The sequence below is a fragment of the Lepisosteus platostomus genome, chromosome 3 (genome assembly GCF_059453375.1).
Source record: "Lepisosteus platostomus isolate fLepPlt1 chromosome 3, fLepPlt1.hap1, whole genome shotgun sequence".
NCBI lineage: Eukaryota > Metazoa > Chordata > Actinopteri > Semionotiformes > Lepisosteidae > Lepisosteus > Lepisosteus platostomus.
In genome coordinates this window covers 49,133,164-49,158,094 of record NC_142613.1, presented here as the reverse complement: position 1 = coordinate 49,158,094, position 24,931 = coordinate 49,133,164, and the positions used below count along the sequence as shown (strand labels likewise).

Sequence of the window (24,931 nt, the reverse complement as noted above, 5' to 3'; positions counted from 1 at the left end):
AAGTGAAAAGGTAATCATAATACTTAAACTTGACATTCCAGATTTCTGGCAAGCAGGTGCATTTGTCTGCTTAGCATTCAGATACCCAGTTGACAACTCAGGATATTTTAATGGCAAATTACAACCTGAACTGTATGTAATTTTTTTAACTGGAAATTGCAGAGGAAAATTATACATTTTGTAAAGGCAAGAACATTAAGAATATAGTTCCATGGAAACTTTTTTTTTACGTATTGCCTGTTAGTCCTTTATGCATTGCCATTCTTTAGTACCAAAGAAATGTTCTGTATACGTTAAAAAATCAGAAATTGCAGCTTCCTTTTCAGTCTAATGCCCGTCGTGAATAATGTAGAAAGCCTAACTTTAAGAAAATACATTACATGTTAAAGCTTTTTTTAATTAAAAAAAAGCCATGTAATTTACGGTTATTAATGTGATTGTATAAAGTTTTTCTTTCTACAAAATTATTTTTTCAGGAGCTGCTGAAAGACCCATTGTATATTGGATTACGACACAAAAGAGTACGAGACCAGGCTTATGATGACCTTTTGGATGAGTTTATGCAAGCTGTGACAGAGAGGTATGTAAGAACAGAAGACATTGAGAGCTGCATTAGTCAATTCATTTCATGTTAGGCATGTTTTCAGAATGTACATTTTAATTAAATGAAACAATCAATCGAGTTTGTGAAAGTCATAATGTAAGAACTTAATTGAATTACTCTGTCACATTCAATGCAGGGTAGAAATCAGCTTTTATAATTAAATATGTGAACTGAAGCTTTTGTATTCCCAAACATGATTACAGTATGTGAGAAAAATGAATTTTCAATAGAAACTGTCTATTGCTGTTTGTAATTTTTTATCATACTACAGTACATCACATCAAAACATCTTACCTATAGGTTATTGCTATATTTGATTTAATTGTTCTAGTGTTTTGACAAATGTTTTAAATATCTAGAAATGCTTAGAAAAGGTGTGAAATGAAACTTCCAATGAATGGAGAAAATTTAAAAGAGTAGTCGGTCGTTAAGAGAAGGGGGAATGTGTGATCCTAGCTGCAGGATTAGTTTGGTTTCGGTGGTCTTTCTGATGTATGAGTTTGGAAAACTCTTTGACAACACAGTCGGAGAGATTAGTGGTCGTGGCCGTCAGAGGTGAAATGAGAAACAATGGGCTTGGAGAGAGCTTTATTCTTCACAGCCCTGATGTGTTCTCTGAAGCGGTCTCCGAGTCTCCTTCCTGTTTCTCCAATGTAGATGGCTGGGCATTTACTGCAAGAGATGCAGTAAATAAAGTTGCTGGAGGTACAAGATGCCCTCTGGGTGATGCGGAATTGTCCTGAGGGGCCTTGAATGAGTGTGGTGTTGGATGTATACTTGCAGGTGAAACAGCGAGCTCTGTTGCAAGGGAAAGTGCCTGGTGTGGATGGTTGCTGAGGGCGGTCAAGGGAGCTGTGAACAAGAAGGTTGCACAGATTAGGTGGTCGGCGATATGAGATGATGGGGCGATCAGAAAAGAGGGCTCCAATGGAGGGATCATCCTGTAGGATGGAAAAGTTGTCGTTAATAGTCCTGGGGATAGGAAGTGTGTTAGGGTGGTAGGGAAGCACCAAAGGAATGCGGTTGTTACGGCGGGAGTTCCTGATTGGGTTGATGGTCTGAGGGGTGTTTTTGGCTCGGGCAAGGGCTCCGTCAATAACACTGCTGGGGTATCCTCTGTTGATGAAAAAGGGGTACATTTTGAGGGCTTGGTTCTCGAAGTCGATGTCGTCGCTGCATAATTGTCGTAGCCGAAGGAACTGTGGAAAAGGGAGAGAGTTTTTAGTGTTTGGGGCGAAATGAGCTATACAAGAGATAGCTGTGTGAATCCGTGGGTTTGTAATAAACCGAAGTGGAGAGTCGGGGGTAGTTGATGGAGAAGTTGATGTCTAGAAACGGAAGAGCAGTGGAAGGTATGTTAACCGTATATTTGAGGGAGGGGTGGAAGTTGGTGAAATGGTGCAAGCTGATCGTTGGAGCATGTGGCGGCACTGACGCAGTCATCAATATATCGCTTGTAGAGGTCAGGGACATAGCCAGTGTAGGAAGCAAAGAAGCGTTCTTCTACCCAGCCGACAAAAAATATTGGCATAGCTGGGTCTCATTCTGGTCCCCATGGCAACTGCACTCACCTGTTGGTAAAAAAGATTATTGAAAGAGAATGCTTTCAGTGTGAGGACCAATTCTGCAAGGCGTACCAGGGTGTGGGTGGGTGGAGCGAGCACTGTGCATTTGTCCAGCGTGTGCTTGAGGCCTGTAATATTACAGTACTATTAATGGTTATCTATGTTATCCTTTATTTAGCCAGATAGGACATATTGAACACATTCTCTTTAACAGTGTTGACCAGGCAAGTAGACTTAAATCGTTGCTGCGCAGGAGACTAAATGGTTAAAGAACAATCAATACATTTCTCAACAAAAAAAACAAACAAATTCTGTCCTTACCTGTAGGACTGTAGTCCTAATGTAGTTTGGTACCCTGCAGTAAATTTAACTGTCTTTTCCCAATTAAAGATCTGTAAGTAAAAAAAAGTGAGGTATTTGTTCAGAATTCACAAATGTGAAACAAAGAATAAAGGTTACAATGATGAGTGTGGTAGGGAGCATCTATGTGGAGTCTTGCAGCAGAATTATGTGAAGATCTCGGGTTTCTCAGTAGCAGTTCCAGAAACTGTTGCGGTCGTCCAAAATGGGAACTATAGGCATTGGGACTAGTGCAAACCTCCAGAAACCGTCTAAAACAAGATTAGTTGCAATAAATGAAACCAAATCTGATATAAATTTAGAATGTATTCATACTGGTTTTGTATAGCACAGGGGTGAAGATATGTCAAATGGATAATATAAATGGAGAAATTCGTAGAGCCCAGGACATAGCCTTATCTTAAAGTTTCAAAAGAAATGTCTTTTAAAGTAATTCAGTACTACACATTTTTCAGAAATAGTGAATCCACAGTATGAATGCCCTAGATAACATCAATGAAGGAAGCCACAAGTGTGTTTTTGATGAGAAACCTTTATGATATTATGAGAGCTTTCAAAGATGTAACTCATCCAGGCATAGAGCAATAAAAGACTGTGTATCAGATATAATATAAATAGTTGCTGTCTAAAGAAGCTTTATTTCTTTTTTTTACATGATCTCCAAAGAGTTTTTCCATGATCTTGAGCAAGGAATGAATATAGTATGTCTATAACCATTAGGGTCCGACTTATTACTCCCCTTAAATGAGGGCGGAGTTCCAGTCTGCTAGGACCTCAGCTATTTTAAAAGATTGAACAAGTACGGTAGGTCTGCAGAGAGGATATTAAATGAGCAGGAAGTTTTTTTTTTAAACTTGACCAGAAAACTTGTTACTGTTTTTACAATGCTCAGTTTGTGTTTTTAATTCAGTAACTGTCTGCATCACAGACTGGGGGGATTCTAACCACATTGAACTCAAGTGAATAATCCCTGCTATTAAGTTACAATCTATCACAGGCAGAACTGGCAATAATAAAATCCATTGGAGGGATTAGACATTCATTTTCTAAATATAGTGAAATATTGTGAATATGATGGATGACAACATTCATTATTGAAGTCGGAATGGCAGGAGAGGGTGATCTACAGCAACCTATGACTGTCGGTGCTTATTTTTGGGAAATTTCGATTTCCAAATGAATTTACTTGGATGTTTGTTTAGATAAAACAAAAATACTGAGACTACTGTAAATGGTCTTTAAAATAAATGGCAACCTCACTTTTATACATAATATTATACATATATTTTACACATACCACTTTTTTTTAACAAAGACTCCAAAATTAGCACATCTGAGGAAGAGCTGAAGTCCATACTTTGTTTCAAACCTTGTGTATTGAAAATGAATTAAACCTAAACTTTCAAAATTATAGAAGTTGTTAGAATATTGACCAGATTTAACTTTACAACTTGAGTTAGGTATTTGTGATCATTCCAGAATTTGATTCTATTACGGTATACAGTTGCATTGCCAGACAACTGTAAGAATAAAATAATCACGCATCATGAAAGAGCTGCACTGAAAGCACTGGTAGAATTTCTGGTGTTGCAGACAGAATAAACATTAAGGGTTTGGGGGACAAAAAAGGCAACTTTTTTTACCCAATGTCAGCCGAATGTGAGCCAGTAGTACATTTTGATTGATATTGCAAATTATCTTTTTTTTTTCCAATGAATTGTTTTTATTCAATACTTTAATGATCAGACTAACTGCTTACTTTATGTGAAGGAAGCTTAATGGTAGCTGCAAATCTGCAAAGGCCATGCACAAAGTGAAATTTTCATTGTTCAAGTATTCAACTGCACCTTCTTGCGGCATGTAATTGGTTTTAGGTCTCCAACAGCTTTCCACAGCAAGACAGTGTAATTCTGTCCATTCTTCCTAAAATGTTTGTTGGGAATAGTGGATGACCAGCAATTTTCAAGCCTTGCCAGAACTATTCAGCTGAATTCAAGTCAGGACTCGGGTCACTCAGGGACAGCCACTCTCTTCTTGTGTGGCTTTGGTCTTATGGTTTAGATCATTGTTCTACTGAAATGTGACTTAACAATTTCTTGGATGACTAAGATATCATCTATTTTTTCCCCTTTATACTGAGAAACTTGCTATGAAAATTCTCATAACATACTGACATTTATGCTTGACAGTTGGGAAGATTCTGACTAGGTGATGTGTATGTTGGGCTTGCACAGTATATTGAAGTAAACTTAATTCTATGAGATTTGAGATGTGTTTTTCATCAAGGGCATTTTTTGTGTCATTCAGCCTTACCGGCTAGCTTTGTGTAGGGGCTGGGATGTTATTGATGTACAGCATGCACTGTGACTCCAATCTCAGACACAGAACTTTGCAAGTCTTTTTAAGTCACTGTTGGCCTCACAGAGGCATCCCTAAGCAGTTACTAGCTTGCTCTTCTGCTGAGTTTCGAAGGGCAGCCTAATCTGGTTAGTGTCTGGGTGCGAGATGTATATTTCACTTAATGATAGAACATTGTGTTCAAAGAGACAAGACATGTTCTGCTGATCTGTGCCTCCCTACCACTTTATTCCCAATTTCAAACACTCCTTGATCTAGATGCTCATTTTGTTGTATCGGTGTGTGCGTTGAAGCTTGAAATTCATTGTCTATGAGAAAGGAATTTAGATATTGATGCATTTACTCTGAAGTGATACACACTCTGTTAAACTAATTTTGTGACCTTTCAAACTCTTTTACTTGAACTGATTTAAGGTTACCATAGCAAATAGGTTGGATACTTATGTAATTGAGAAAGTTATTTTTCAGCTTGGAGTAGATTGTGAAGATTCTGAATAGAAGTCCTATTTGAAACAGTCATGTTTGACTCGGGGAAACCTTGTAGGGAGGTGAACACAAGGTGCTGTTTGTGTAATATTTGGTTCTTATTGTGGCAGTTGGCAGCTGTGCAATACAATTGCCTTTTTTGTATCTGTGATAGTTCCAGAATTTGATTTTTACTGCTTCACTATTACTTCGTCTATTGTAATTGGAGAGCAGTTAACAATAAGAATTGTGAAGGAAACACATTTTACAAAAAATTAAAATGGTATTGTTGCTATTTTATTAGGACAAGTTCAGATTTACAAGGTGACCTTTTTTTTCCGTATTAATTTTTCTAACCATTCTGAATTCAGTATATACAAATACAGTAACCTGTTGGTGATTTATACTCTATACATTTACTTAAATTGCCATAAATGAGGTAATATTAGCAGTGTGAACCTTAATTATTAGGGGGTGCGCTTTCAGGCCATTCTAGAAATTGGAGAAGGAGCCCTTGCATCTATGCTTAATGCGCTATTATTTTTTTAAATTCATACTACAAATGGCTTTCAGCAGCCTTTAGGGAGGAACTCCTTTTCACTCCACACTTTGGTTTTGGTCACTGTGAGATGCCAAGTATGATGAAGTGGGATTTTTATAGCCATTGTGGACTGACTTATAACAGTTGTCTTTTAAAGTAGTTATTTATAAAATGCTGGCTTTCATCACACTTGGATTTATTTACAGGCAAAAGACAGATTTCATAAAATGAAAAGTATATTATTTTTGCCCAGCTGGCATAAAATGTGGCCTTGTAATAGTGGAGTGGCTTCAAAACTATTGGGATTGTCAGCATTTTTGTGCTTGAAAGGGCATGATTGGTAGAAAGCTACCAGCTGTAGTTAAATGCTATATAAAGCAAATTAAAGAAAACTTGTGTATTATGTACAAAATGTATTAAGCACTCCAGGACATGAGTGCAATCCCAGACAATACTATTAGGAATAGTTTAATATAAATGTTCATAGTATTTTTCATAGGCACTGTGAAATATTCAGACAAATGAGATGTATACACAAATTAAAAAACAAAAAAACAAAAACTAGAATATGAATAGTACTAAATCTTATTCTGAGGATATACACTATATGTTCATACATAACAGACATATAAACTAATCTTTTATAATTGACTGAAAACTGTGAAGTGGAGTTCTAAACAGGCTGGAATGTTGCAGTTTGGATACATTAATTAAAATTGCATTTCAGTAGTCAGACAAATGTACCCATAAGGATTTTGTGAATTGGACTATATTTTTACAATGATGAAAGTCACTTACAACACTGCACACATGAGCTTCAAATGCAAGCCTCAACTCAAATTGACTTTAAGCCTCGTTGGCTTGTACCTGGTCTCCCAGAGCAATAGTCAAACTACTAGGTCTAGAAATTTTCATAGCTATGTTCAATCAACATATCTTTTCAGATGTAACATGTAATGTTTTTTTTGCATCCAATTTTTAACATCTACACACTGAAGTTAGTGCTTGCTCAATGTCCAATTTCATGCAAACATATGATCTGCTGAAATGGCCATGTACTGTAAACATCCTAAAAAACTGGACCAAGCATGGAAACTTGTGGAACACCAGATGTGACTGTTTGTTGATGAGAAATAATGACCTAATTAAATCTTTTTTTTAAAAAAGATTTAAATACAGTAACAACCCTTTCTAATCTATTCATCAATATGGTATGATTGACAGTGTCAAAACTGAGATCTGACTTGTACGTAATTGATAAATTTGCAATAAGGACATCATGAACAATAAAATCATGTTTTATACTATACATTGATTGAAATCTTTACTTAAAAGGTTAATACCATTATAATTGTAGATAAGTCACCTTGTAACTTAATGCTAACAGCCTGTATTAGAACCTTTGGGAAAAAATCTTTCTACTTACCAGTGCGTTTGTGTGTGTACTGTACATTTGCCAGTCATTACCAAATATGATTCTTTTGTTATATAATTTTAACATGCAGTCAAATCAATTTTACACTCATTTTTAATACAATATTTTGGGGTTCTGAGATATTCAGAAAAATCCACTAGAAATGCTTTTTAAAAATTGAGTTAATTTGTAGTGGAAGAAGGGGGTGAAAGTTTCCTAATACAATTCCTAAAACATTACTTATTGTGACTTATCTATATATACTATATGCACACCTCACTTTATTTTATGCATTGCAGTAATATTAAAGGGGACACTTGTTGTGTATTTACCCTTCATAGTTCCATGAAAGGAATCACAAGACCTATAACATACTGTAGGTTGGACAATGGAGTGGAGAATACAAGCAAAAGATTAAATAATAGAATAGTAACAATATAAGCAAACAAGGGAGCAGGAAAGAGTATTTTCTTTGTCTATTTCAAAGTAATTATTAACTACTGATGCTACTGCGGTTTCAGCTTCACATCAAATCTCTTCATATCAAGCAAACTGAAAAAGGATGGTCTTGGGGAAAAAATGGTCAGATGTTTAGTTCCCGTAGACTGAAAGAAATGGGAGAAAAAGAACAGCTGAAATAATGCATAACATCTCGGCACCACATGAAACTGAAATGAAAAGCATGTATAGTGTATATAAAAAAGCATGGTGGCAGTTTTGTGAGGTTTTTTGCTGGTGCACAAACTTTCATTTAGTAAAAATAAAAGTATCTTGCTGATCTCTTGACGATTTCCTCAGGAAGGCAATATGTGGGGAAAAGTTTTTTAAACATGACAATGACCCCAATCTGCCTGCAAGCATTCTGGTATTTCAAACAACCATTTAATGCAATATACACAAACATTTAGCTGGACAGATGTATTTTATGTACATACTACCTATTATAAACAGATTTAACAAGCTTTAGCATGACAAGGTTTGTATGGTTGTGGGGATCAAAACTTTCTGAAACAGCTGGTAGTTGTTTTAATAGAACTGCAGTGTCTGCCAGATGGGGCTGGGTGAAACTGATCAGCAGTGATAGACTTAGGCCAGTGATTAGAGTGAAGTGAAAGAGGGTAGATCATTTGATTGCAATGTAGACAATTTTGGATCAAACTGATGGAATCATAGATTGCTCTCCAGGACAGGAATTTGGTGACACATTAGATCTGTATTCTATGGTATCAAACAAACTTAAGCAGTTAATTACTCAAGGGTTTAAATGTTTAGACGTTTTAGAGGCAGAGTCACGAGCGTGAATATGATAAGGAAAGTTTTTAAGGTGACAGCCTTGGTCAGATTCTGTTTCTGTTGTGCATCTCTGGGTGTGGAATTCCTAATCTGAGTTGCAGTTTATTTTGGACTGTGGAATTCTTATTAACATGTGCTTGATGTAAGCAGAACAAATGACCAAAAACAACCATTATTGAGAGGTGTCGGAATAATTGAAAATGTATGCATATTGAATTTTTAGGTGGAGCTGCAGAAACAGCCTTGATAAAACCTGCAGAAACGGTCTCTGATAATTGAGCAGTATTTCAGTAAGGTTTTACTGAAACAGACTAATCTGCAGTCAACAAAGCTCCCTAGGCAAACACTTAAATGGTCATTAATTATGCTTACTGTGGTAATTAATTATATTGCAAATGCAACATAAATCTAACAGTGCAGGATAAAGATATAGAACCTATTTCAGAATCTTAATCGTGCACATAGAACAGTGGCTTAATCTTAGCATTATGCTACATGAATACATTCAGATAATGTTTTTATTCCCAGAAGGATATTTTGTTCATTGGCATTTTTCTAAATCTAAAATATATTTTAAAGTGCAGTTTACAGTAGTATTTACACCATGCATTCATGTACTATTACATTATTATATTTGTCTGCAAAACTCAAAACCTAAATTAGTATATTTAATGTACATGTACAGTACCAGTCAAAAGTTTGAGTACACTTGCTTGAAACCAGATTTTTTATGGTTCTGTGATTTAAACTGCCTCAAAGGTCCAATTTCTATGTTTTTTGGCCCAGGCAAGTCTCTTCCTCTTATTCTACACTCTTAAAAATGGTTTCCTTGCAGCAGTTCTTCCTGGTAGGCTAGCTACACACAACCTCATCTAAATAGTTGATGTTGAAACATCTGTACTTCTAGTTGCATTGAGCTCAGCTTGTATTTCAGGGGCAGTTAGTCGCCGGTTTCACAAACGTGTTGTAACTCAACACATTTTCTGATTCTGAGGTCACCTTTGGTCTGCCTGAACTTTTTCGGTCCTCATGAGTGCCAGTTTCTTCATATCGTTTGATAGTCTTGGCCACTGCAGTTACTGACACTTGCAAAGTTCTTGCAGTTTGTCTTAAAGATTGACCTTCATTTCTTAAAGTAATTATAGACTGTCCTTTCTTTGTTGCTTAACTGAGCATATTTTGCTATTTTCATTCAGGAATTACAAACGTTTGCCCATGCTCCCTATATTTATAGAAATTGTGGACCCTCACCTGTTTACCAGTAATTGGTGACAAAAGGTTAATGAGGTAACATGCTAGTTAACTGTGAGAACATCTAACAAAAAACATCTTCTCGTGTTCTGACACCATGTAATACACATTTCTGACTTTTAACTAACCTGGGCTTTAGACTGAAATCCTCTTGCTTTGGGTGTTCATTTTATTGAAAATGAATATTTAACATTTTCAATGCAGTTCACTTAAGATTATAAGTACACATGTTTGTAATTAAATATTAAGTGTTTATAGACACGTTTATACAGTTTAAAGCACAGATAATCCTGAAAAACCTGGTTTCAAGCAGGTGTACTCAAGCTTTTGACTAGTACGGTATACAGTATCTTAGTAAGAAATGCTGAATTTGTTGAAGATGTGTATGAGAACATGTATTTTTGTACATGTACGGATCCTATAGAATACCTTACGATAACTGTATTTAAAGGGTATTGGCACAGAATAAATTTGAATGTCATCAATATGATCTTCAGTGTCAATTAAAGACGAAACTACAAGGCATAAAAATGAAATCAATGTCAATATTACAGAGGAACAGTATATCATATTATAATTCTGTGGTTTACAGAAATCATATAATTACTTTTCAGTACATATTTTTCCAATACCAATGAATTCCTCTGTGAAAATGTTTCAAATATTTACAGACATTACTGTATGTTTTAAGGAGGGTTGTATTTTCCCTCTGTCACTGACTCAGGCTGTAACAGCAGTCAAGTGCAAAGTCCTCCAGACATCACAGCTGTGTTGGGGCAAAAAGCATTCTTCTGTGACCTTGGGTATGAAGGTTGCTAGCACTTTGGTATGCATGGTGAAAAGGGTCCTCTCATGCATTTTCAGATTTTTGTTTAAAAAAAGACTTCTGATATATTTTACAGGACAGGTCAAATTTCATTAAACTTCAGATGTGAGCCATGTGTGATGTGCCTGTATAATCTATTGGAAATGGTATTATAATCAAGAGGAAAGACTTAAGATCCTTTTGTATTGAGATCAGATATGTGGAACTGTCTGAGCGATTTAACATTTGTGAAGTCCATGGTTTGTTCTGAGGTTGCTGTAATGCATTTTCTGAATTCAAAATGCACATTTTAGGGTTTCAGCAGACTTGTAGCCTTCTGTGAAATTCTTTTTGTCTGTACAGAAGACTGAAAGTCCTTGATCCATTTATAATATAAATAATTCTAAAGTATGCATCTGATAATAGAAGGCAAAAGGAAATGTTAAAAGGGAACTCTAGCAGCTCAACCAATAAAAGTACCTACTTTCTGAATGTACTTACTGTATCATTCTACAGTATAATGCGAGAATATATCATTTTAAATAAAAATAAAAAGCTCTATTTTTCTGACGTTACTGGTTCAAGTTTGGACCGTTGTCACCATCAAGCTTTGACTGTCAGTCTAAGTGGTAGTAAATGATTGGCAGAGAACTGCTGGCACATGGCAGATTTGAAGACCCAGTTCTCTCAGCTTTCTGGAAAACCTGTGAGTTATCAAGCTTACAGGGATGTTGGTGAGGTGCGCGATGCTCCTCCAGATAGCAACTAATCCACATGTGGGCTCCACATTGCTTTACAACTTGTCAAATGGTGGATGTTACGCCGCTGTTAAAGTGATTACTTAAAACAACCTTTGCATGACAAGACTGTAATACAAATTATTTTTATTCCTGTTATTTTCTTTTCCAAGTACAGTATGTCAATGGGCTTAGACAATAGATTTGCTCTAAAACAGAGCTTTAAGGAGGTGTTGACAATCACTTCAATTTTGTAAACAGGGGACTGAAATGTATTTAATTCACTTGTAAGAGGGGACCCCTCAATTTACTATACATATACAGTATAGTGTTGACACTCGAAGAAGGCTCCACCGCTGAAACATTTTCCTTTCTTCTCTTTTCAGCATGGAATAAACCTTTAACTTGTTCCTATGCATGCTGACACAGCTTGTATACAGTATATACTATCTGGATGTTTGCTTTTGTAGAAGTAATAATTGTAATGGTAATTTTGATATTTTGCAATTTGTACTCATTTTAAGTCAGTTTTATAAATGCTAATTCCCCACAGTGGTTAATCTTACCATACATTATTTATAACCAATCACAGTATGGATACACTGAGTTTAACAGTTGGGGTGAAATGTAGTACTGATAGTATGGTATTCTACTTTATATTTCTGTAATAGATCCATATAAGTAAATTTAAGAATAAGTTGTCACATTTTCCAAATCTGGCTCTCAGAAGTATTTTGAGAGGTGTACACTACAGCCGTTCTGCAAAAGCTGCCTTTGTCTTATACATAAAAAGAAACTGTAAAAATTCCATGTGATTGTAACAGTTTATATTGTTGGTTCTTTCTGTTACACTTTAAATTTAATCGTACAAAATCCATATTTTTTTTATTTTAAATGTACTCTTTCCTTATTAAGGATGGCATACTGTATATACATTGTATTTAATCATTTTCTGTTATTTGAAAATTATTTTATATGACCTATGAATTTAATTCATCCTCTATCATGTTGGTTTTGTACACAGTAAAGTATGGGGGGGGAGTTAAAGTAAATTGACACTTCAGGTTTCATTCTGAATGTTTCAACAGCATAGCAAAATACAGTAATATTTAATAGCATAAGTGTTTACTTTCAGAAGTATTGCTGTAAGCTGACTGTAGGCAGCTACTTAAAACTCAAGCAGCATACAGGTAGTCAATCATTAGTAAGCCTGGGAAAAGTATTGTATAAGCAAGCAATATACAGTGGGCCAGACTTTGACTAGACCACCAGAAGTACTTTTTTATAAAGGTTTCACAGAAATAGTTGTCTCACGGAAACCACATTTACTAATCGGCTTCACTAAGCAATTGACACTAACATACAGCATTAGTCCATACTGCATAATTGGCTTAGCATACAGCATATACAGCCTTTAGTAACTGTGACTGGGTGTCATTGTTTCTGAAAGGCTTCAGCTGAGTTGACATGACAAATTCTTCTTACAACATGTAGCATGATGTAATAATATCCATTATAAGCTAGTTTATCAGCTTCTGGAAATATACTTTTTCATTGTATGGGTAAAAGTGCCTGCTTTTCTGCATGCAAAAAAACATCCTCTTCAAGCTAATGAAAAATTCACTAGAAGAACAAATTAATACCATTTGTGGGGTGATTCAGAAAACTCAATCAGCATTGTTTTTGTCCTGAGTCATTATTTGGCACTTACAGAAGTCTGAAAATACGATTTTCATTTGTTGACTCCCAAATTGCAGTAAAAAAATATATTTTCTGTTTCATATTTCAGTGTAAATTCTGAAGAAGTGCAGTGAGTTGATTTGATCAATTACCTTGAGCTTTTTGAGTACTTGATCCAGATTTCTTTGTAAAGTGTTCTGTACTTTCCTCAGTAAAAAAGATTTTTAAAGTGGGCCAAATATTTTGAATCAAGAACGTATCTGCTTCTGAAAGTAGCCAGGGTATAACTTGTTCAAAGATCACACAACCCTTTGTCATAAATTCTCCTGATCTGAGTTCCAAAACCTATTTTTCCACTTGACTCCTCAGGTTCATGCTTCACTGTTGATCCTGAAGATTTTAAGTGTTTAATTTGGGTTCCCTTGTTGTCTTTAAGCCTAGCAAAGTAAATCATTAATTTAACCCTGATAATGCATCTGCTCAATGGTCAAGCAATATACTTTTGTAACAAGGTGAACAAAGAATTGTGCACAGCTTTCTAAATGTCTTGCAAGGTTTTCATTTGAAAACAACTCTTAATTTTAGTTGTACTTTTAACTTAATATCCTAACATTTTTATTTTTTTATCGATTCCTTGCAATGGATAGAATACAAAAATGATGCATTAACTTTGAGACTAAATGAGCTGTACAGTATCTAGAAAAGATTTGTGCATCAGTGTTAACCATTTAATCTTAGTTTTGCTACCTGTGAGTAATATAATCTATGTATAATATATAGTACAGTATATACACTTATCTACATTAAATATATTCCAGGTGTTTGCCCAGTCTTGAATTGTCTTTCTTTTCCAGCTTCTATCGTTTTAGTGAATCCTCCCATGTTTGTATCACTTGTGAACTTGACTAGTTACTGCAGGTGCAATGAGTTTTGATCATTGGTCAAGAAGAGTAGTTGTCTTAACATCTCTGTATTGGCATTTGACTCGGTAAAGGTGGCTGACTGAGCAAAATAGTCTGGCAGAGCAATACAGTCACAAATGGGAAGAGAATTTAACAAAACAAAAAAGACTTTACAGTTACTACCCCAAATGAAGAGATCTATGCACCAAGAGATCTTCAATGTACTGTACAAAATAAAAATACTGAAGTACGACTTGTACCTCTATACCTGTTCTGGACAAACTGAAAGATGATCCTTCCATGTGAAACCAGGTGCTGTTTAAGCTAAATATCAATCTAATTATAACCATGAACTGATCAGAGGAGAGCATGTTTAAAATGCATTGCTGTTCTGAACAAATAACAAATAACCAAAGTGAATTACATAAAAGCTGAATCTGTTGCATAATTATGCAACTTAAAATGTACATGTGCAGCAGTGTTTGTTTTTAGGACTTGTTCAATTACATTTAACCAATGTGTTTTTGTCTTGAGTATTTGGCACTGACAGAAGTTAATTTAGGTTTTGATGTGCTCTTGAGAGAGGAAAGGCTGTATGATATGTGTGTATGTAATTCTATATAATTTAAAAACAAATTATAGGAAATGCTGAAATGGTGGGAACAAGATACGACTTAAATTATAGTGAAATTGTAGATATTTGCAGCTATGTCTGCTTTGCTTGCATACAGTAAAGGAATAAATAGTTCTTATTTGATGTGAGTAATAAAATGGAACATTTTACAAGGTTTATCCAATTAATTTAACCTTGCTGACTGTAAGGTATAAATTATTTAGTTACTATTGAATTCACCGTCATTTCATAAATTAATAATTGAAAGAATCTTCTTTACAAGGTGTTTAGTTAAAAGGTAGTCTGAAAAGCATCACAGTTCTCATTTATTAATTCAGATATTCCTTGGATTCTTGGCACATTTAAAAATTGAGTACTCAGCTTATTATAGCATGACTGTGGCATATACTGTAGTAGCACTTTAACTGTGCAAGCACAAACAATGGTATTCACATTGGTGGTCTTACTGTACGTTACTTGCTTGTCTTTTATCTGTGCTATAGGCTTGATAACCTTTGTTTTGTTCTGAGGCTATTTTGCGTTTTCCCCCCTTTTGACATGACCACTTTTAAATTCTGTACTTTACTTTATCTGTACCCAATCCCAGAAGAGTATGTTAGCTTTTAGATTTACTCTTTTGTGATAAACAGAACCTGTGACAAAAATGGGAAATGTATAGACAATAAAAGGAAAATGGTTGATGTACTAAATCTGTATTTCACTCAGGTGTTCACTAAGAAGTTAATATTCCATAGTGTTGTTCAGTAGTAATATTGAAAACCCTGATATGTGCAGTACTTGTCCCACTTCAAGTAGGTTCTCAAACACAAGATTTCTCCTGTTGCAGAAAGAGCAGAATTATGCTTTTTACTGGCCTAGTGTCTTGGGGAAAAAGTTTAAATTGGTCTGCTTGCAGTTTTGTGGTTGGTAAAATCAGATTGCCAGTTCAGTTGGCGAGAGAAGATAAGAGCTGAGTTAACCAAAAAAAGTAAGTTAGGTGCTAGCTTTTAAGGTATAATATAACAATTGGTGATCGGTAAGGATGTTATCAGGTGTATTCCTGTTATCCACTCTGCAGGTCCCTCATTGGTGGATTGTTTCTGGGTGATGAACAGTGACCTCTGGTCCATTGTCTTGAGCAGAGGAGAACAGTATACTGTTTGGAGGTACAGATTTATGATGTGCATAGTTGCTTTTATTGTCAAAGATGGGAAAATTTTTATGCAGGCAAGTGAAAGACAACACAATACACTGTTTAACAATATGAGACATACAGTACATGTATGAGGAGAGAAAAATATATACAATATACCACATATTGTGGAGATGTGGTGTGTTCTACAGAGAGCAGGTGCTCTCAACACAGTGTGACATGTCCGCAAGCCAAGAGCCCTGAGGTCTGTGACTGTGGTGCCATGTTTCCTGGAGCTCCGTTAAGGGGAACACGTACATCACCACTCTTTGAGGAGAGTGTGTACATACAGTGCCTTGCGAAAGTATTCGGCCCCCTTGAACTTTTCAACCTTTTGCCACATTTCAGGCTTCAAACATAAAGATATAAATTTTTTATTTTATGTGAAGAATCACCAACAAGTGGGACACAATTGTGAAGTGGAACGAAATCTATTGGATTTTTGAAACTTTTTTAACTAATAAAAAAATGAAAAGTGGGGCGTGCAAAATTATTCGGCCCCTTTACTTTCAGTGCAGCAAACTCACTCCAGAAGTTCAGCGAGGATCTCTGAATGATCCAATGCTGTCCTAAATGACTGATGGTGATAAATAGAATCCACCTGTGTGTAATCAAGTCTCTGTATAAATGCACCTGCTCTGTGATAGTCTCAAGGTTCTGTTGAAAGCGCAGAGAGCATCATGAAGACCAAGGAACACACCAGGCAGGTCCGTAATACTGTTGTGGAGAAGTTTAAAGCCGGATTTGGATACAAAAAGATTTCCCAAGCTTCAAACATCCCAAGGAGCACTGTGCAAGCGATCATCTTGAAATGGAAGGAGTATCAGACCACTGCAAATCTACCAAGACCTGGCCGTCCCTCTAAACTTTCAGCTCAGACAAGGAGAAGACTGATCAGAGATGCAGCCAAGAGGCCCATGATCACTCTGGATGAACTGCAGAGAACTACAGCTGAGGTGGGAGAGTCTGTCCATAGGACAACAATCAGTCTTACACTGCACAAATCTGGCCTTTATGGAAGAGTGGCAAGAAGAAAGCCATTTCTCAAAGATATCCATAAAAAGTCTCGTCTAAAGTTTGCCACAAGCCACCTGGGAGACACCCCAAACATGTGGAAGAAGGTGCTCTGGTCAGATGAAACCAAAATCGAACTTTTTGCCCACAATGCAAAACGATATGTTTGGCGTAAAAGCAACACAGCTCATCACCCTCAACACACCATCCCCACTGTCAAACATGGTGGTGGCAGCATCATGGTTTGGGCCTGCTTTTCTTCAGCAGGGACAGGGAAGATGGTTAAAATTGAGGGGAAGATGGATGCAGCCAAATACAGGACCATTCTGGATGAAAACCTGTTGGAGTCTGCAAAAGACCTGAAACTGGGATGGAGATTTATCTTCCAACAAGACAATGATCCTAAACATACAGCAAAATCTACAAAGGAATGGTTCACAAATAAACGTATCCAGGTGTTTGAATGGCCAAGTCAAAGTCCAGACCTGAATCCAATCGAGAATCTGTGGAAAGAGCTGAAAACTGCTGTTCACAAACGCTCTCCATCCAACCTCACTGAGCTCGAGCTGTTTTGCAAGGAAGAATGGGCAAGAATTTCAGTCTCTCGATGTGCAAAACTGATAGAGACATACCCCAAGCGACTTGCAGCTGTAATCGCAGCAAAAGGTGGCTCTACAAAGTATTAACGCAAGGGGGCCGAATAATTTTGCACGCCCCACTTTTCATTTTTTTATTAGTTAAAAAAGTTTCAAAAATCCAATAGATTTCGTTCCACTTCACAATTGTGTCCCACTTGTTGGTGATTCTTCACATAAAATAAAAAATTTATATCTTTATGTTTGAAGCCTGAAATGTGGCAAAAGGTTGAAAAGTTCAAGGGGGCCGAATACTTTCGCAAGGCACTGTAAGTGCAAGGTTGTAAATAACCTTTACAACCGGCAAGCTGGGAGTGGTGTGACCTTCGCTCTGGACATGCCTGCTTGTGCCCATGGTGGCCACTATTGTGACAATGCAAAATACAGTATATAAAGTAAAATATACAATCAATTATCCAAATTAAGCAGGTTAATATCAGTGGGAATAAAAGTAACTTGGTTCTATTGTTTTTGAATCTAGGCAGTTAAGGCCAATAACCATATGGATGGAGTTGCACTATTTTGCACTAATTGCTTAACGTAGATGTCTGAAAGCTGTAGTTGTGTACCAATACATTTTCTAGCAGTTTTTATGCACTTTAAGGTTACCAAACAAGGCTACCGCAGGGAATGTTAGGACAGATTTCATTACATTTCTATTAGTCATTGTTGTAGTGCATATTAAAGGAACAGTTTTCTTAGGAAGAAAATTGCTGTTGGTTCTTACATATGGCATTTTTTTCCCTAAGGTAAGTTGGTTATCAACAATAGTAACAAGATAGTTCAAGTAGGCTGCTGTGTCAGCATTGGAACTAAAAGTAAAAGGTCTCTTCCATGCTGAAAAGAAGAAAGGAAACATTTCAGCTGTGGAGCCTTGTTCAGGTGCGAGGACTCGAAGGCTCCACAGCTGAAATGTTTCCTTTCTTCTTTTCAGCATGGAATAAACCTTTTACTTGTTCCATAGTAACAAGATATTTGTGACCGTGAACAATTTCAATTTCTTGTTCCTCAATAACTGCTGGTTTTACAGCTGGTGGTTGCTTTCTGTTATTTTGACATAAGTTGAACTCAGGAGTTGTTGCATCACTCAAAATGATCCACTACAGGCTCGTGATCAATGACTACAACCTGATGGAAACTGGCAATGAAAGTCATCAGCAAACAAAAATGATGCTTCTGTCCTCAAAAGATATCCTGTGTTCCAGACCAGTATATCTTTTTTTTTTAATCAGATGTGGTCCCTTTAGCTGCATTCCTGTTTATACATGAGGCCCAAGCTGTTTAGTCAAGTCAATTAAAAGATTTCTGATCTTTAATAACTCTTGACTCTTAGTGGAATAATATGCCTTGATGCTACGTAGTTAAAGGGACTAATTTCTTCAGATTTTTATTTTTATTTTGGTATAAAATCATGAGATGGTCTTTTTAGATTATAATAAGAAACTACAAAATTCCTAGAAGATTTTTTCAATGGAAAACAATTTTGAATTTGGTTAGCTGCATCAGCATGAAATCCACAAGGAAACAATTACTGTTTATTTCCACGCTGAAAAATAAAAAGGCAATGGTTTTTTCTACTTTTCAGCATGGAATGAATGTCTAATTGCTCCATTGATGCTGGCATTTTGCTTTCATTCAAATTACAAGCCGCACCATCTGTTTTTGGGGAAAAAAAGATTTATCTTTAATTGCAGCAGAAGTATTCAACAAATGTTTCTGATGCCACAATTAATGCAACTAGACCTATTAAACCTCTGATTATAATCAACTTATTTTTGGAAAACAGCCAAACTGAGAACACTTTGAAGACAATGGGTCTTGTCAAGAATAAAGTAGGCCAAATAACACTTTTAATGAGCCGAACACTACTGTTGTGTATTGACTCTCCCGGTGTTGCTGGTTTCATTTTGTCCATTTAATCGGTTCCACAGGATAAAAAGGACCCAATCATTACAAATGGGGGAAAAAACTCCATCTTAAGATTTGTGTTAAAGGACATCCCATATTTTATATACTGTACATAGCAGTTTTCAAGCTGCTTTTTTCAATTCAGGATTGTGGAGGAGCTAGAGCCTATCTTGGCAACAAATGAGCACAAGGCAGGTACACTCTGGACAGGATGCCTGTCCTTTGAAGGGCAGACAGACAAATATGCACACACTCACACCTAGGGCAAATTTTCCGAACCTACTGTACCAACATGTCTTTCGAATGTGAAAGGAAACTGGAGCACCTGGAGGAAACCCGCACGGACATGGGGAGAACATACAAACTCCACACAGACAGCAACCAAGGTCTGGAATCAAACCTCAGTGCTGCAAGGCTGTAATGCTAACCACTGTGCCATCATGCCACCCTGTACATCCACCCATTATTTTAAAATCTTTTAGATGAGACAGATGTGGAGAATGACTGATCCACAGTTATTTACAACCTTGAGACCGTATAACTCAAATTTAATTTTAGCAAGAACAAAAATGCAAGTAAGCTTTCAGGGCTTGTTGCATAAACTGAGCACTTACAACTGCAGTAAACCCACAGTTATCAGGAAAATGATAATCAATATAACAAGAGCACTGACATTTTATTGAACAGACATACAGTAAGTAAATTCATTTTGCTGATGAACATTTGCCCCTAAGAGCACTGATTTACAATGGGTGAATTATGGAAGTTACAGGCTAATAGCAATATACTGTATCCTATACACCTTCAGAAATGCACCAAATTGCAGATACTACCCTACTGTATGTGTCCTTTTCTGCAGTATCATGCACTCAGGTCACTTACATTATAAACATCAATATCTCAACATCAAGCAACAGTTCTGATGGCACTGGTGGTTCAGATGACCTCATCAATCTCAGATCAATGGCAGAGTTCCATGACAGTGTAACAAGAAAACTATTAACTTGTCCATGGGCAACCAATTGACTTGAAAGTCATTTGGTACCCAATTAAGTGGTTGGTTGGAACACAAAACTGGATTGACTCAACAGGAATATAATTAGGACATAAAGGTAAAGCGAATTTTGAATGAGATTACCATCCCATCTGTCAAGAATAGTAGTAGATTTACTGTTTAATGGCTTGATTTCATCTGGTGTACTGGTACTCTTGTTAACATTGGGCAGATGGATTCCAAAGTAATCTAGGAAATTCTATCCTAAAACTTGATTTTCTCTGCTAAGAAACTCAAGCCCAGTCACAAATGTACTTTCCAGCAGAGTAGAATGACTTGTCATACTTTCATGTCGTTGAGAGCATAATATTAATGCTCTCTATTAAATGATTACAATATCTAGACCTCAATGCAAAATATTTTGTTTTGCATTAACTAAGTAATCAAACTCAAGCCATTTACTCTGAATGTACTGGATGAGTCCTACATGCAGAAATCATTTGAAATCTTTACCAGATTTTAAATAGTGCAACTTCAGAGAAATATGCAATTACTTTGGACATTTTTTGGCGTTTTGTGATTTTCACTGCATCGCTAAAGCCACCTTTTAATTTAGCTTGTATCCTGTTATTGAATACATATGGGTGCCAACTGTATGTAAAGAGATGTCTACTATATCTTCAGTACAGTATGTCAATGCAGCAGTCTTTTACTAGAAAAGTGTAAAGCTGGAGAAAGTGTGTGAGACATATCAACCCGAGTTCACATACATTGTGCTGTTTTGCAGAATTCCAACCTTTTGAAAAGCACTCTAAATATTTGCTTGTTATGAATATAATCCAAAGTATTTATGTGCCTAATACAGGTAAAAAGTTATTATTGGTCTACCCATGGCTGGTTATTTGGTAATGGTTTCCTACTTTATCGGGCAATATAAAGTTTATCTGTAGTGCAAGTTACTGCCTTGAGACAGTTATAGAGTGCTAGCACCCTCTGCAGGAGGAAATTAAGTGAACTGTAGTCTAGATCCAGCCCATCCCAGTTCTCCCTAATTCAAACACTACCTTATCTTATAAAGGATTGCATTTTTCACTTTTAAGAGTGCAGTTTACCAACCGAGTGCCTCTTAAACTAACAACCTGCTAAACATAATGGTGATAAGGGCACCGTTCCTTTTATTGAAATGTGGTGTGTGGACAGTACTTAAATCTAAAGTTGTCTGTTCTAGTCTTAAACCACAATATCCATTATCTTACACAAGTAAGATGCTGTACATAGTAGCATGTTTTTCAGACACTTCAAACAACACTTTATTTTAAATGAAGGGGTTGAAAGGAGTTCACAAATACTGGTACTCAAGCATGGGATTCTTGTTAATAACATATCACTTTATTAACCCTTTACAATTTCTTGCATTAGGAATTATCTTTTAGCATACCCCAGCTTGCTCTCCATGAGACACACAGACACAATCTATGGAAATGTTTAACGTACAGTAGATCATAAATGTGTTTCTCAAAGTCCATTACATTAAGAGCAATTACACAAAACTGGGGTGTTGTGGAATATCTGTTGGCCAAAATGAAGAAATGACACTTTAATTAAAAAATGTTATTAAAAATTCCTAAGTGCTCCAGTCATGGAGCTTATGCTTTGTTCCAAACACACTTGCATGTACAGTATGTATAATAGGGTCATTAAGTAACTGTTTACTAATTGGTTAAGATGAAACAACTACCACCTTTGATGTACTGTACCAATATGAAGCGAAGAACAAAAAAGGCAAAATTCTGTACAATAAACAGAATGAAGTATTACCTCAGTTACTGTACAACAGTTTAACTTCATAAAAGGAGAATTTTATTAAAACCAGCAGGTACTGTAGTTCCAGGTATTTTGATGACACATTGCAATGTTTGGTATCTGTTGGACAAAGGATGCTAATAGGACTGAAACGGACTTTCTTAGAATGTTATATTTGGTATATTTGCTTTTGTTTGGAAGGAGAAGACTTGATACCTACCATGAATATTAAACCATGATGAAATAAACAGTTTGTTGTTTAAGCAATGCTATTACAGCAGCATATGGTCACAGTAAGTAAAATGAATTAAACTAATGTTTCTATTCTTGAAAGTATTTCTTGGACTTCATAATTGGGGTAAAAAAACCCAAATCCCTTGATCGTCTGTTTTATATTTAATAAGGCTTTAAATTTCTACTCTATAATAAAAATGTCTGTTCCCTGATGTCTACAGTAAAGGGTATCAATAGATCAGGTGTAGATGTGCTAGTTCAGTAGTTTTAGCCTGGGTTATATGACATCCTGACTGAGACTGCAATTCTAAAGCATTTGTGCACAAATGCCTGAATAGTGTCCAGTCAGGACTGGATTAAGTCATGCAGGTTCTTTTAGTACAACAGGGACTCCTGTAAATTGCTTAGCATCTACAGAATTGCAGTGACATCACTAATATTCTTGATTCCATACTAACTCGACATCAGTTAGGAATGGCTCTGATGGCGGGGGATGTCAGAAGAGAATGCCTGTCTATTGAAATGGGTGAGGGAGTTGTTGCTGGTAATCCAACTCTTTAAACAGATTGGCAGCTCCAGTTAGAGTAGGTAAATGTCATATTGTAATTTTAGTAGCATTGCATAGAGTAAAGTCCTATTTGTCATAAATAATGATGGCCTTTTGCTCAGCCCAGAAAACACAAGGGTTATATTATTCACACTGGATTAGATTACAACACTATTGATTTAAATTGCATTCATTTTTTCCAGTGTAAGTGAAATAAAAAAAAAATCTTTGGACAAAACAAGACTGACAGCTGAAGAATAATGCTAGAGAGAGAAACTGACTAAATTTCAGAATGGTTCCTTTCTTTAAAGGAATACGGTTATTGACTGTGTGCTTAATTAAAATTCAGACACTAAACCAATGATTTACCAGAAAGGATATTTTTCTGATGCATCCAATAAAAACGTAGATAAAAGAAATCAGACTTGCACTTCCACTTCAAAAAAAATTAGTGGTAATTTTTTCACTCTTTGACAAAGTAATAAGTGGCTATCCTCCTGAAAGATACTATGTAAATGCTTTAAAACTCACCAATAACGTCACTGTTGGTCTTCCAATTCATTACCTTTGCTAAACATACCACACAAAAGGCTCTAATCAGCACTGGAATGTAACATTTTACAATTGATGTACAATAATACTACAGAAAAGGGAGCTTATTCATACAGTTAATTAGAAAACCATGCACAGGGAATAGGAGATCTTCAGACATGCAATTCTGCATTCTGAGTTTTTATTGTATCTGAAATTTAAATTCCTCTTTTTATGCAATCAGTGACTTAAACCATGTGTGGCTGGACTAGTTATGATTTAACCATGAGCTGGTTGCATTTTCTGTAGGTATGGACTGAACTGTCTCATTCAGTTTGAAGACTTCGCCAATACCAATGCCTTCCGCCTCCTCAACAAGTACCGTAACGAATACTGCACCTTTAACGATGACATACAAGGTATTGTACCGAGTTCATTGCATGCTTATTGTTTGCAAGAAAATAGATACATATCCAAACTACAACACATTACATTTTGCACAAAATCTAAAAGTGTTCTTACATTTTCAGAGTTTGGTATTTTTAAGTCAAGTACTTCATAAATGGTTTATAAACTCACATTATTGGTAATGCAGTTTGGTTTCACCAGAATGGATGGCAAATGCTGAAAAGCTTTCAGCTGTGTGTTCATTAAAATCCAAGCCAAAGCCAAGCCTTCATGACGTCAATGAAAAAATACCATCTAGGAAGGAACATTTTTATTCCATCAAATGTTGGATTTTGCTTGAAGACCTAACTTTGCACACCATAAAATGCATTTAGGGTACTGTTTCCCAGTGAAATATTGAGTTTGTTTTTAATGACCGAAACAAACAAGTCCAGTTTCATTCTTGTGCAAAGAGGTATACAGTATGAATGCACAATGAATCATTGTGATATGGGGTCTGTACATCTTGATGAGTTCACTGCGTTTCAGGCAATATTTTACCTTTGCATGCAGAAATCATTTCATGCTATGCACCTCAGTGTTTGATCATATTCACACAATGCCATTCATATTTATATTAATACTCAACATTACAACTACATTTTTGTACTGCAGTGAGCTCGTGACAAAGCAGATGATGGATCTGCAGCACTCTACTGTATGTATTTAAATTCACAGTAGTAACTATGGAGAGCTAGAGGTTGTAACCTTAAACATGTTCTCATATAGGTCCTCTGCTTACAGAAGAAAAGTACTGGCTGATACTGTATATCCTACTCAATGTTTTTGCAGTTGTCCTTTATAGTACATCCTTTATAACTCCATTTGAACACATCCTTTGGGGCGCTGTACCTGTCCAATATCTGATGGTTTATGGAAGGAGGATTTTCTCATTCAGATTCATGCTTTCATTTAATGTTATTGAAAGACTAATGTTCATCCTAAATGTTCAAATGTTCAGTCTTTAATTTGTTTTTATGGCATAGGTATATTTTTCTTACAAATTTCACTCTTCCACTATTTCAAAATTGGGGATGT

The 24,931-nt window shown here is 36.1% G+C and overlaps 1 protein-coding gene across 2 annotated transcripts in view; it reads left to right on the top strand.

Annotated features, from left to right (window-relative positions):
• me1 (malic enzyme 1, NADP(+)-dependent, cytosolic) overlaps window positions 1-24,931 on the top strand; it is a 154,986-nt gene that overhangs the window by 115,393 nt on the left and 14,662 nt on the right. Inside the window, exons 6-7 of one of the 2 annotated variants that reach the window (XM_088625891.1) lie at window positions 477-580; window positions 23,756-23,865. In XM_088625891.1, coding sequence (XP_088482017.1) covers window positions 477-580; window positions 23,756-23,865 — 214 coding nt within the window. The remainder of the gene's footprint in view (window positions 1-476; window positions 581-23,755; window positions 23,866-24,931) is intronic. The other variant, XM_088625892.1, reaches the window with a different exon arrangement.